The sequence below is a fragment of the Zeus faber genome (genome assembly GCF_960531495.2).
Source record: "Zeus faber genome assembly, chromosome: 8".
Classification (NCBI taxonomy): Eukaryota; Metazoa; Chordata; class Actinopteri; order Zeiformes; family Zeidae; genus Zeus; species Zeus faber.
The window spans coordinates 28,066,859-28,080,355 of record NC_137195.1 but is presented as its reverse complement, the minus strand read 5'-3'; the positions used below and the strand labels follow the sequence as shown (position 1 = coordinate 28,080,355).

Sequence of the window (13,497 nt, the reverse complement as noted above, 5' to 3'; positions counted from 1 at the left end):
TTGTAAAGGTTCTTTCTAAAAGGTAGGAATAAAACCAGGCAAGTACAATGTCCTTGATGTCAACCCAGGTGTTAAGACGGTCGAATAAAATGGCCTTGATCTACAGCGTCAAAGGCTGAACAATTCAAAATGCACTATCCCCCCTATCGGCTGCTAAAAGGATATCGTTGGTCACTTTGAGGAGGGCAGTTTCTGTGCTATTTAAAGCTCTTAAACCAGACTGGAATTTCTCAAAGATGTTATTGGAACACATAAAAGCCAAAAACTGGCTGGATACCACCTTCCCTAAAACCTTTGAAAGAAATGTATGTTTAGAAATGGGCCTAAAATTGTTAAGAACAGAGGGATCGAGGTTTGGTTTCTTTAAAAGAGGATGGACGACAGCATGTTTAAAAATAGAAGGAAAGCAAGCTATCCAGCAAGCTATTTATAATAGATAATAAACTGGGTCCAATTGTGTCGATAAAGGATAGTTTTATGTAAAAATGATAGTAACACAGTTTTGAAATTGCTTAAATAACTGTCAATTAAGTCATAAATCTCTTTCTCCCTCCCCGAAAGATGTAATCACTAATTCTGTGATAGATTGCAATGTTGGCATTTGACGTATTGCTTTGTTCATGTCTTTAGATAAAATAAATTCTCTGGCAAGACCTCGACCAGGTGGCCCTTCACAGTAAAAGTGGTATATACAGTATATATATATATATGTTTGTGGTTTTATTCACGGTCATTAAAGATGTTTCTGTTAACCGGAAATGTAAAGATAAACCTACATTAGTTGATTAGTGAGATGTGTGTGTGGACTGTCTCAACCTTTCAAGCTGTCACACTCCTTCAACCACAATAGACATTTGCAATCAGTTGATTAGCAGCGTACATAGCGATGAATGGGTAGATACAGTAGGGAGAGGAGTGACATGAAATTCTGCTTATATCTATTAAAGTTAGTTCCCCATCAATTAATTCCTTCACAAAAACAATGTAAAACAAGTCTCTCTACTCTCCAACGCATCAAGAATCCTCAACGTGCGTCGTGAATTTCCCCCTGGCCATCGACAATGGGTTATCTTATTCTCTTATCTGATATTTTGATATGGCCACAACTCGAATTTGGCGCTTCCCATATAACGTGCAGTTCTCATGTGTCTTAACTGGACATGCTGAGAGTCCCCTGGGTGACAACATGCAAGTCTTCAACTAGAATTCCTATTCATGCATGTGTTGCTGTCCGTGGCAAGCTTTCAAGCTCCCTCCGTCGCTCAAACGCCACAACAACCCAATAACAGAGGCTATTGTGTGTTTTATTATGTCCTGGGTCTCGTGTGGACTTGGCATGGCCAAGTTCCAAAGAGAATACCAATAGAAGTCTTCCCACAGGAACAGTCGTCACATGCAGATTTAAACATGGATTGTCTGTTATAGTGAGGAAAGGTGAGGTTATCCTATGATGTCCAGTCATATTGCACACTGCTCCAAGATGCTTGATCACATTACAGTGTCTTTTGAATTCACTGAATTGACATTTCATACTAAAAGCCATCTGGGATGAACCATTTTGGACACCTTGCCAGCCCTGATCTTTACTGTAATTAAAGGAAGGGCAGTATTATAGATAGATAGGGCAATAGATAGACAGACAGACAGATAGATAGATAGATAGATAGATAGATAGATAGATAGATAGATAGATAGATAGATAGATAGATAGATAGATAGGTAGATAGATAGATAGATAGATAGATAGGTAGATAGATAGATAGATAGGTCACATAAAAAATAAGCAATAATAATAAAGCAATAGAATAAAAATGACAATATAAAATAAACCTCAAAGTTAACCAGAGGATGGAATATTTTGGAAAAAAAAACAATTAAAAAAATATATACAAAATACAAATTTGGCAATATACAATAAACTTAATAAAAAACAATACATGTAAACATAGTAACAAAACAATAGAAATTACCTCAAAAAAGTTGCCAATGTACATTCCGAAAATACAGTGTATTTAAAAGTAAAAAACAAGATAAAGCTAAAAACAAAATATGGACAGTACAAATGTGGTATTGTACAACAAACCTAATGACAAACATTAAATATAAATCTACAACTTGAAAAAGAATTTGAACAGTAATCAAGTGAATTGTGTCAATATACAGTAAACCTCAAAATAAACAGTGAAAAATAAACCTAGTGATAAACAGGAAACTGGCAATACAAATAAAATAAATAAATAGAAATAGCAGTGAAAAATATACCAAAAATAAGCCGTAAACAATAGGAATTTGGCATTTTACAATGACCTCATGATAAACAATAAGAAATAAAAATGAGCCTAGAAATGATCAGTGAACAATAACAATATACATAGAAGTATGCAAACAGGGAAACGTTGCAAAACAATGGGCAGAAAACATACCCCACCTTAATTACAGTCTACATCTAACAATACCTTTTTCTAGTTGCTTTTTATTTGAACAAAGGTATAAGCTTGATGACATTTTTTCCTGCTGCCTTAAATTTGGCTGAGCGATAAAAATAAAAAGCGCAATGCCCGAAGCCGAAAAGGGGTGTCATCCAGTCAAAACAAAATAAGAATCCTATCTCAGGGGCTCCCAAGTGTCAAATACATTAAAATAACATTCCAGTCTGCCGCAAAAAAACCACTTTGATACAGAGCTGCCAAGCTGATAATTGTTTCTGAGTCCTTTCTGAGACCATAAGAAATCTGTCGGACGCACTGAGCTAAGCTGACAAGCGAGACCACCTTTTATTTGATATTCCAATGTCTTTTTTCTCTCTCTCTCTCTCTCTCTCTCCGTCACCCCCTCTCTCCAGTGCTATTTGGGCAGTTTGTTGTGTTCCAGACCTTGACTAGCGACGTGGTGGAGATCTACGATGGACCCTCCACCGACTCCATGCTCCTGTCTTCCATCTACGGCTCGCACTCAGGTACAATTTGAATTTGGCGCCTTCACGTCGTCTCTGATCGAACCAAATAACTGTTGTTTCCGACAAGAACCTCAAACCTCAACAGGTGAACCGAGTTCACCAGCTAAAGTATCTCATCTTGACTTGCATTTAAATCGATAACAATGCTTAACGGCTCCATGGGGTGTAAAGGAGTAAACTCCGACACTTAATTTATGGGAATAAAATTCATTTCAGCAGTGATGGCAATGGCCTTTGGTAAATACCTATGGTACTGTATGTAAGCAAAAAGGTTGCGTAAGGTCACGTAATGTCGCGATGAAATCAATCGCCTCCCCCTCGAGTCCGGTTCCAAACCAGCTGGGAACGAATCGGACGCAGAGCCAAGCTCGGACAACGGATCGTCGGTTTCCCGCGCGGAGAGTTCATATACAGCTGTGTTAATATCTCCCAGGGTTCCGCAGAACACGACGCGGGGGCAGAGAATCCCATAACTTCTCCTTCGCTCTCCCCACATAGGCGAGACGCTCCCGTTGAGTTCGGGAAACAAGATCACGCTCAAGTTTACCACCGTGGGCCCCGAGACGGCGAAGGGCTTTCATTTTGTTTATCAAGGTGAGGCTGCTCATTTGTTTTGTTATAACAGTTTTTTCTTTCCTCTTCTACCATTGGACACGAACAGTTTCTGGTGCATCGCCCTAGTCGCCCATTCTTCACTCCCCCAACATCAAGGCATGTTCAGCTGTGTGTGATCCACTTTTTTAGGTGTCTGTGTGCGTGTGTGTGTGTGCGTGTGTGTGTGTGTGTGTGTTTGTATTTCGGGGGCGTGAGGGAGGGGGGGCGGTGGGTAACCGCCACAGCTGAGTGGATTGAACGATGATCTTAGAGAGGAAGTTCAGAGGAGATAAGCCATTTTTTCTGTCCTCCTTTGAATTTCTCCATGCCTTCTCACCCTCCCTAACTCTACCCCCGCCCCCAGCCGTCCCTAGGACCAGCGCCTCCCAGTGCAACTCGGTCCCCGAGCCGCGCTTCGGGAAGCGGATTGGGAACGACTTTGGCATCGGCACAGCGGTTCTGTTTGAATGCAATCCAGGCTACAAGCTGCATGGCGCCACGGCCATCAGGTGCGAGGCCGTGCCCAACGCCCTGGCCCAGTGGAACGGCACCGTGCCCACATGTGTCGGTGAGTGACCCGATCCAGGGACACACACAGGGAGGAGCAGCTGGATAAAGATAGTGTCCATTAGCTTTGTGATGCCGATTTAATTTATTTCCTGCCGACGGATGCCACAGTGGGAAGCATTCAGGCATCTACAGCTGGTGTTACTAGAGAAAAGAACACGACCGGCTTCAAATCGAGTTTCGGCCCGTTTGCAGCACAGTCGGACACACAAGTGAAACACGAAATACACAATAAAGCAATAAAAAACAAGGCCGGACAATTTCACAAAATCTGTTCATAGGCAGTTACTTAGTTAAAGTGCTCCCGTGCTATTAAGCGTGTTTATGACATGACATGATACTCTATTAGATCTTGCCTGGGGGAACCTGTACCGCCAAACTGAAGAATGGAAGAATGTCAAATTCTTTGCCTCGATTGTGTCGTAATTTGTGGTTGTTCATTTCATTTTAAAAAACACGGAAGCGTCATTTCTTTACGATGGAATTAGCAAGTTGTTTGTTTTTTCAAATAAGCAGCGTTTTTGGCCCGATGGCCAGACTTGAGGTGCACAAGATAAACAAGATAAGCAAGATAAAGATGCAAGATAAACCTGGATTTTTTTTCACAAGATAAGTTAAGATGAGATAAGATAAGATAAACCTTTATTAGTCCCACACCGGGGAAATTTACATTGTTCCAGCAACAAAAAGGGGACAGCAGAAAATAGAGAACATATCAAGGTAAGCACTATAAACAATATAAAATATATATATTAAAAAAAAACCTCAAAAAACGTAGGAAACAGAGTACCAAGTGTATTGCACATATCTTGACACATCTTGATACACCTGCGCACACAGGTTTATTGGTCATGGGTGGAAATTGCGAGGCGCGACATCCCACGCGGCACCCGCTTGCGGGCTAAAGGACAGAGTTGTATGAGCGCTGGATTTCGATGAAGCGGAAGACCCATCGAAGTGCAGCCGAGTGCCAGCGCCAGGAAACAGCCCAGCCGGTGAACATTGGGAGATTTCAAAGCCACGGTTCATCCGAGTTTACTGCCAAGTTGTGGAGAAGCAGGGGAGGGGGAGCAGGGGCAGCGGTGCACGCACGCCTCCAATTTAAACACAGGCATTTTCATCAGCAGATTGAATCTGGCTGGAGCATCTCCCCCAGTGGCTGTGTACTCGTCCAGAATGATGGATGCGGTTTCATGGCAGCCTTAACAAAGAGAGGGCAAAAAATAAACGAAAGAAAAAATAAACACACCACGCTCAATTACTCAACCCCTCTCTATTGGATGTGACTGCAGCAGATCCCTCTGTCCTCGGCACTACCTGCGCAGGGAGGAAGTTACTTGGGTCCGGCTCCTCTGAGGAGCCCTGATTGATCCGGCTGGTCGCACAATGTCCCTTTTACCATTGGACGCATAAACGCTGTGCCCTTGAATCGCAGCGGGGCCTTGTTGTGTAGCTGCATCGGCACAGCATCCCTATTATGATTTAGTTAGCCTCGCCTCAGCGCATGCATCATGTTTAGATGCTCACTGTGGACTTTGCGGCCAGGAGAGGAAGCCAGGAGGGTTATGTTTACGTGTCTCCACACGCACGTTTGCATGCTAGACAAAGTATGTTGCCTTCATAAATGCATCTGCAGCCAGTTCCCAGTTGTGGCCGCTTTTTGGAAGATGGCACGTGCAAATTTTTGATTGAGAAGATTTTGGCGAAAGATTCTGGCATATTTTTGAGTTTTGTCTTTCTTCCAGAAATAATATTTCGATTACATTTATCAATTTATATGATAAATGGCTCATGAGTGGTACGAACCGGCAACTTGCAGCGAATTAGTACCCGCTTCAGCTGAAGCTGAATCTCAGACGCATTCAGAAAATTATCAGCGCCTGAATCCACATAGACAGATGCCATGATTTATGCACACTGCGTCTTCATGTCTAACATGGAGGTCACTGTCGGCTCAGATGTCAAGGTGCTGGAGAGTAAATAAATAGTGTGGCACAGAGCTGTTTTTGAAACGTTCCAAGCTTGCTTCCGAATAGCCTCTCAAGACCAATTAAACTGTTTTGGTCTAGGGTTGTTTGTAAAGGCCAGGTCAAAGCGCATCTCTGAGGTAAGATTAGCTGATTTGCTCCTGAGGTCACGAAGGCATCATGTTGGGGTAGTACTACTGTACATGTTGCCATCGTGGTTTTCCAACAATATGTTGCTGTGTTTTGTAAAAGGATATACAGTATTATCAACATTATATCTCCAGGACCTATCCACCATTCCTCCTTGTGGCAATACTGAGCGTGTTAAAAATACTGATTTTTTTCCCCTTGTTCAGCCCTTGTTGGATTATCCTTCACAAATTTGGGGGAACAGCGTAAAAATCCTACGCTCTGCTTGTTTACTTTATATATGCTTTCTCTATACTAAAGAGGGATGACAGCTTTGAAGATTGTTCAGTTTTGCCAAGACGCCTTCGAGGATGAAATTGAAATGATGAAATCTCTTTTCATGAGAGTTCCATGTGAAACATTTCCCTGTTGACACGGCCAAACTCATTAGTGTGCACATTGTGTTAATAGCCAAAGTTGTTGCTAATAACCAAACAAATGGTCATCATTCCAAGTCATTTAAACGGAAATGTCCCTTTTATTTCAATTCCCAGTACTGTGTACATGCCTTCAGATAGGGCAAATAGCTTTCCAGTGCACGCACCTCTGCACCTGTCACCATGCAGTAAATAAGATATATGGGGCCCTTCAGAGGTTGTGATGGGCAGGGAGCATTCATCCTTTTAAGAGTGTCTCTGCTCTCTAATCATGCTCGACCAATTACATTAACTTTTAGCTCATGGGACTCAAAGGGGCTGTTAAGTTAGCAAAGCAATTTGCCCCTGAATTTTTTCCACATTGGTTGTAAAGGCTCTCTTAAAGCAGACATATGATTCCTGAGCCACATTTCCCTGCGCCTGGAAGCCCACCCAGTGTAACAGCCGCATGTGGTTCAATTTTCATAATGCGAATGCCCAGTGATGAATCTGATGAGTTGAATAACAAGAAACCCTTGCGACGTGTACGTTTCTGCACTTCACCATAGTTTTATTAGTATTATACTATTTAACTACATTTTTTTTTCAATTTTTCCTCAAGTGTTTTTTTCCATTAGCAATATATTTAAAATTATATACAAACACATCTGAGATTTAATGATATGTCTATGCAATCATTTGGAAATCCATGAGTCCCCAAATTCCATTTGAAACTGCAATGATTTTTTTTTCTTTTTTCAACATCCCCCATCTTCTCTTGAACAGTGGACTTTCTAGAAAGTATACCGTCTTCTGATCGATTTATTTTTATTTTTTTGTCTTTGGGCACTTGAGGTGTTGGGGATATTATTCTTGGTGGCGGACGCCACCACCCCTAGTGAAAATAAAATAGAAAATAAAAAAGAAAAATAGAAAAGCACCTGCATAACACACTTGAACGGCTGTATAGCCTTAGGGCTACAGATCATCAAGGCCTATTCAAAGTAAAACATTTTATTCTGTATCAAAGCAAATTTGATTTGCTGAATTAAAGAGTCAAATGTTCAGAGAAGCAATTGTGTGACCAAACATTGAACAAAGACTAGTACATTGCAAGGGCAGATAAACTCTACATCTAACCTTGACTGCAATGGCGGCAGTCAATTTCCTGGTGCAGAGTTATTCACACCACCCTCTTTAAACCACGTCCCTTCTAGGTCTTTGCTGTCAATCACCGTGCAGTTGATACTTCTCTCCTCTGTGATTATAAAATAGACGGTGTACAGCTGCACTAATAAAAATTAATCTGCGTAATGCCTTTGCTGCCATATGGAAAATGGATGTTTTAACCACCCTGGGTTGATGATATAAGGCAAAATCTAAACAAATAACAAGTATAGTGATAAGGCATTATGAAGGGAATGCTGAAGTGCCTTCCAGAAGTGTGTCATAAGGGGTCAGTCAAGGTCATTCCTAAAGAACTCGCTGAAGGGCTGAACTACAGAGTCCCATTTCACACCTTGTTATTGGTATAAACACTTAACCCTTAACTAGCGTCGGCCTGACACGCCACACTCAAGTATTTTCAGCGACACAGACCCAGGCTTTAATTTCCCACAGCCGAGATTTTCCAAAGCCTGTTTCCCTTTCGGTCAGGATACGGAGGTTAATCGATCTCGATATTGAACACTTTGTTTCGCCACATGAGTTATCTGAAGATGACTTTACCGTGACAGTGATTATACGAAAGCATGATTGCTCCACTAGGGTGATTGCTGCGAGGTACGCGCGGCTCATTTTCTCTAATGCGTTGCTCGGGGAAAGAGTAGGGCGTAGAAGTGGCTTTAGCATCATTTTTAAGGCATGTGTAGGCTGGTGGATATTACCTGTAAAATATTGATGAAGTAGAAATTGTGGTGAACCGATGATATGAAGTATAAGTCCTCCCTTACCCCTGTTTTTTTTGACAGGCACTTTCATTACCTTTGTCCCTTGTGATCATTGAGATGACGCTATTTGTTGGGGGTTAAAATCTCTGGATAGTGACAAAAAATGGTGCAGCAGTTGTCCCAATACAGGCAAAAACCATGTACTGTGTGATCCTTCATTGTGAGGACCAAATACCCTCGCATCCCCAAGGGCTCAATACCTTGTTTGTTTTTCACGAAGGGCTTGAAATACCTTGGTATATTATTCAAGGCTTGCGGTAGCCTTGAATATCTGAGATGATGAGATCATGTGATGTACTGTATTGTATTTGAGACTGGCAGTAACATCACCAGAATGTTATAGGCACCATTTTTTTGCGTCTTAGAACATAAGCGGGCTTGAATAAAACATTATTTTATTTTTTACTACTGACATCGCTTTACTTTTAAGGATGTATGTCATGGAACAAGCGTTGGAGGCACGCAGGGTTTCTTAGCAGATGTCCCTAAAACACACACCATCTGGTGACAGCGGAACAATGGATTTCAGAGAAGCTGAGTGACAGCGGAAAGACAAACACATTGTTGTGCCACCACTTCTTTTCTCCTCAAAAGTGTCGGAGATGTCGCTTTATGCTCCCCCAAACAGCCCAATAAATCATCGCCCCCTTCCAATAACGGGCAAACACAGCCTACGTTTCAGCGGGACAGGGGCGTATTCTGTAGCTGTGCTTTGTAATCCTTAGGGCTCTAATGGGTTTCTGTCTGCCAGGTTGCATTTTCAGAGTCCATTAACGACAGGTGGAAAGCGCCATTTAATGTGGAGCTGGTCGCGTATAATGGCCGATTGGCAAATATTTGAGGACGCTGAAACAAAATGGGTGTTGAATTTTGTTCAATTTATTGTTTAGTTAACGGGGACTGTGCACAATCGGAGTGTCAAGATTCTTCAAATCCACGATTCAATTTGATTTCCGATTTTAAGGTCACGATTCAATTCAATTTTCTATTTAAACATTTTCTTTTTCCACACTGATGGCTATGCCGTTAAACTATCCAGTCTTGATTTGTAAAGAAAAACACTTATTTCTCAATAAGTAACTTTTATTTGAATAATACCAATTATAAATTAAAAAAAACCCCAGCTAAACAGTTAAGAGCTTTATCAAAATTTGACTTTAGAATAAAAAACAATAAGATACTTATTACACTACTTTTAGGTTACTCATCCAAATAAGCGCTGAAAAACGCATGCTGTTTTTGCCAGAGGGACGGGGCTGGTAGTAAAAGGCAATTATCTACCTATATCTTTGTCTTCTACATGTACTAAAACGCGATCGGTCCGGTCGTCACCTTATGCATTTGTGCGTCCGCCATATTGGAGCAGTCGAGATCCACTGGAAGGCGGGTGCATTCTGCTTTGAGGGATGTGGCGCAGCGGGCCCCTCCGCGGAGCCGAACGCAGCTCATTCAACTCCGAAGCAAATTTCATGAAAGTTGGTTTGCAGCCGTAGTCGACTCCACGGAGCGGCCCGCACCCCCCAGCGCACACTGCATTTGTTTACCGGTGGATCTTGACTGCTCTGATATGGCGACCATGTTGGACAATACTACCCACAAAAATACAGGGAGAATCGTGAACCTGCTTGTGATTTTGAAGTTCGAAATTGAACGCTCATTATGAAGGTTTTTCGAATTGGAATTGTGACACCCCTAGTGCACAATAAGAAGAAATAAAGAAGAATCCAGAAAAGGCAGAATACATGCACAGGTCTATCATACAATACACAACACACTAAACAATAGTCCAACAGAACACAGCACAACAATTCACAAATTGTCATGCACTTGTGGAATAAGACTCACTTTTTACTGTTAATTTGAATTTGTCCGTCTTTTCTTGGCTTTGGGGATGCCCAGTTCACCAAGTGGAAAATGGTCTGGCAAAGCACGCGCTACAAATTTGGTTTAATTGGGGATGCACAGACTGTGCAAATTGCTTTTCCATATTCACCTGGAAGCACAGAAATGGTCCCAATGATTTGAAAGACTTTGGCCCCCATACTTGACCAAAGTTTTGGCTGAAGTACCAAACTTTTCTGATTCAAAGAATTTATTTGTTTACTTTTTTTTTTCTGCTGTGCACGGATTAGTATATCCTTAGACATCGGCAGAAGCTCTTTAAAATTCAGGATTTCCACCGAGGGCCCTGTTCGGGCCGGCTAGATTTATTCTATGCCTGTCTGGAAATCCATCTGCATGACTTTAAAACCCCACCGGTGGAGTTTGATGTTCGTATTCACTTGTGCAACGAGGCATCAGCATGATAGAACTGTGCCACATTACTTAACTATCTTGGACGGGCATGCATGATTGATGAATATTTTCTGTTACTTACAGTAGAGTAGACCCCCCCCCCCACACACACACACACGTACACATACACACATGCATTCACACAAATACATATGTTCTATTCATCTCAATAAGTAGGCCTATACTTGGATGTTCTATTCGGTCCTCGGTTTCTATAGGTGAAATTTTAATCCCAAACCTCCGGAAGATTGCTTCCTCTTCATTCTTATTAATGCTGGAATTTATATGTTAAATGACTTACTTTGATGCCCAAATCTCCCCACTCCTGCCTGTGCTCTCGGCTCTGCAGATGTGTGTAGACTTTAAAATCTGTTGGAGTCAACTTTCCTAGGTACTGAATTTCCATCCTCTCCCGACTGGTGTAGTTCCCTGCGGCGGAGTGCTCACCGAACGCAAGGGGACCGTCCTCTCTCCCGGTTACCCAGAACCGTATGCCAACTACCTGAACTGTGCTTGGAAGATCTCAGTTCCAGAGGGAGCTGGCATCCAAGTAAGAGGGAGACCTTGAGATCAGAATTTTATTCGTGCTCCCATGTGCTACCTCTCTGGTGGCTCTTAAATTGGCCTTCCAAAGTTAGGTTAATATTTCAATTTACGTTTCACAAGTATGCTTTTGTTACACTACAATAGTGATTACTTTTCAAGCACCAAAGTAGTACCAAAATATATATTTTTTTCCCCTTTGGTCATGTAATTATTAATGATAATCAATCTTTTTTTTCATGTAAATATACTGTTTCTAGGGAATGCTTTTTACTTATTTTTCCCTTTCAGATTCAGGTTGTGACCTTTGCCACAGAACACAACTGGGATTCGTTGGATTTCTTTGATGGCGTTGATGGAAATGCTCCAAGACTCGGCAGCTACTCTGGTAAAACCAACGCATGTAGATTGTGCTTCTATTGTGCAGCGGAGGTCATGGAAGGTTGACATTTTGGCCTGTCAGTGGCCTGTCACACATTGAATTCAGCTGTTACAGCCTCCAGATTCTAGTCCTTTATTAGAAGCCAAAACTCTTAATTTTGTGTTTCCTTTCGACTTGGTAATAAAAAGGTGCCTCTCTAGCCACATGGTTGGGCCACTAGGCCCATGGGCCTCCTTCTGAACCACAGTTCAGAAGGAGAAATAAGTGATATGGTATAATGAAATCAAAGTAGGTGTCGGATTTCTCAATTGGTGAATATCTCGCTCTGCAATGAAACCCTTTGCATACTGTAATAGCTCTACAGTGTAGAACCAGGATGTCCAATCTTGGAATCAGAATCATGTTTTATTGGCCAAACATGCACATGACATTTGACTCTGGTTTCACAGTAACTCACACTGTACTTACATTCAACATTCAACAACAAAGATTTTTTTTTGCCAAAAGTAGGTTTTGCCTCTAGTAGCCTGCAGTAAACAGTGGTGCTATCATGCATAGCAGTTAAGTGAATATGGTGCTTTTACTAAATATAAGTATACTAAATATACAACATCTACTAAATATAACACATGTATGAATAAATAATTGCACAGTGAACATAGCTGTAGGTGCGTATGACTATATGATTGGCAGGCATTTCCCTGAGGACATGCAGTGACACATCACATGGTCACATGGCTGGGTAACTCAAGTTCATTCAAGTGATGGCGTGAGGGAATAAGCTATTTTTGTATCTTGAGTTTCTGGTGTGCAGTTCTCTGAAGTACCTTCCGAAGGGGAGGAGTTCAAAGATGTGATGGCCAGGGTGCAAGGGGTCAGTAATGATCCTCCCCACACATTTCCTGGCTCTGGTAGTGAAGAGATCTTGGAGTGAGGGCAAGTTTAGTCCAATAATCCTTTCTGCAGACCTGATGAGGCGCTGCAGCCAGTGTGTGTCCTGTTTAGGGGCACTGCCAAACCACACTGTTATGAAGGTGGAGGGGACCTCTGCTGGCCCTTTTTTGTGATGGAGACGATGTTGGTCTCCCACTTCAGGTCCTGGCAGATTGTAGTTCCCAGAAACTTGAAGGTTTCCACGGCCGCCACAGTGCTGCATGTATGGTGAAGGGGGACAGAGGAGCGGGCTGCTTATGAAGTTCATTGTCTTCTCCACTGTCTTGAGCATGTTCAGCTCAAGGTTGTTGTGGCTGCACCAAGGGCCAGCCATTCAACCTCCCCTCTGTATGAAGACTCATCCCCATCTTGTATGAGACCAATGGCTGTGTCGTCCGCAAAATTCAGGAGTTTAACAGGGGGTCCATGGAGGTGGAGTCATTGGTATATAGGGAGAAGAGCAGTGGGTAGAGCACTCAGCCCTGCAGCATGCCTTTGCTGGTTGATCGGGAGGAGGATGTGAGTTTTCTGCCTCACTTGCTGCTTCCTGTCAGTGAGGAAGCTGCTAATCCACCGATAGGTGTAGGCAAACACAGTGTGTTTGCCTACACCTATCACCTATCACCTATCACCTTTCACCTAACACCTTGGGAGTGAAGTAGTTCCGGGATGATTGTGTTGAACGCCAAGTAGAGGTTCAAAAACAGGATTCATGCACAAGTCCTCGGGCGGTCAAGATGGTGGAGAATGTGGTAATCCCATGTTG

At 42.2% G+C, this 13,497-nt stretch overlaps 1 protein-coding gene across 1 annotated transcript in view; it reads left to right on the top strand.

Moving 5' to 3' along the window:
- LOC307234379 (CUB and sushi domain-containing protein 3-like) overlaps nt 1-13,497 on the top strand; it is a gene marked incomplete at both ends in the record, with an annotated part of 277,445 nt that overhangs the window by 160,039 nt on the left and 103,909 nt on the right. Inside the window, 5 exons of the mRNA XM_080006075.1 lie at nt 2,843-2,956; nt 3,455-3,550; nt 3,915-4,118; nt 11,299-11,423; nt 11,708-11,804. Of these exons, the coding sequence (XP_079862201.1) occupies nt 2,843-2,956; nt 3,455-3,550; nt 3,915-4,118; nt 11,299-11,423; nt 11,708-11,804 (636 nt within the window). The remainder of the gene's footprint in view (nt 1-2,842; nt 2,957-3,454; nt 3,551-3,914; nt 4,119-11,298; nt 11,424-11,707; nt 11,805-13,497) is intronic.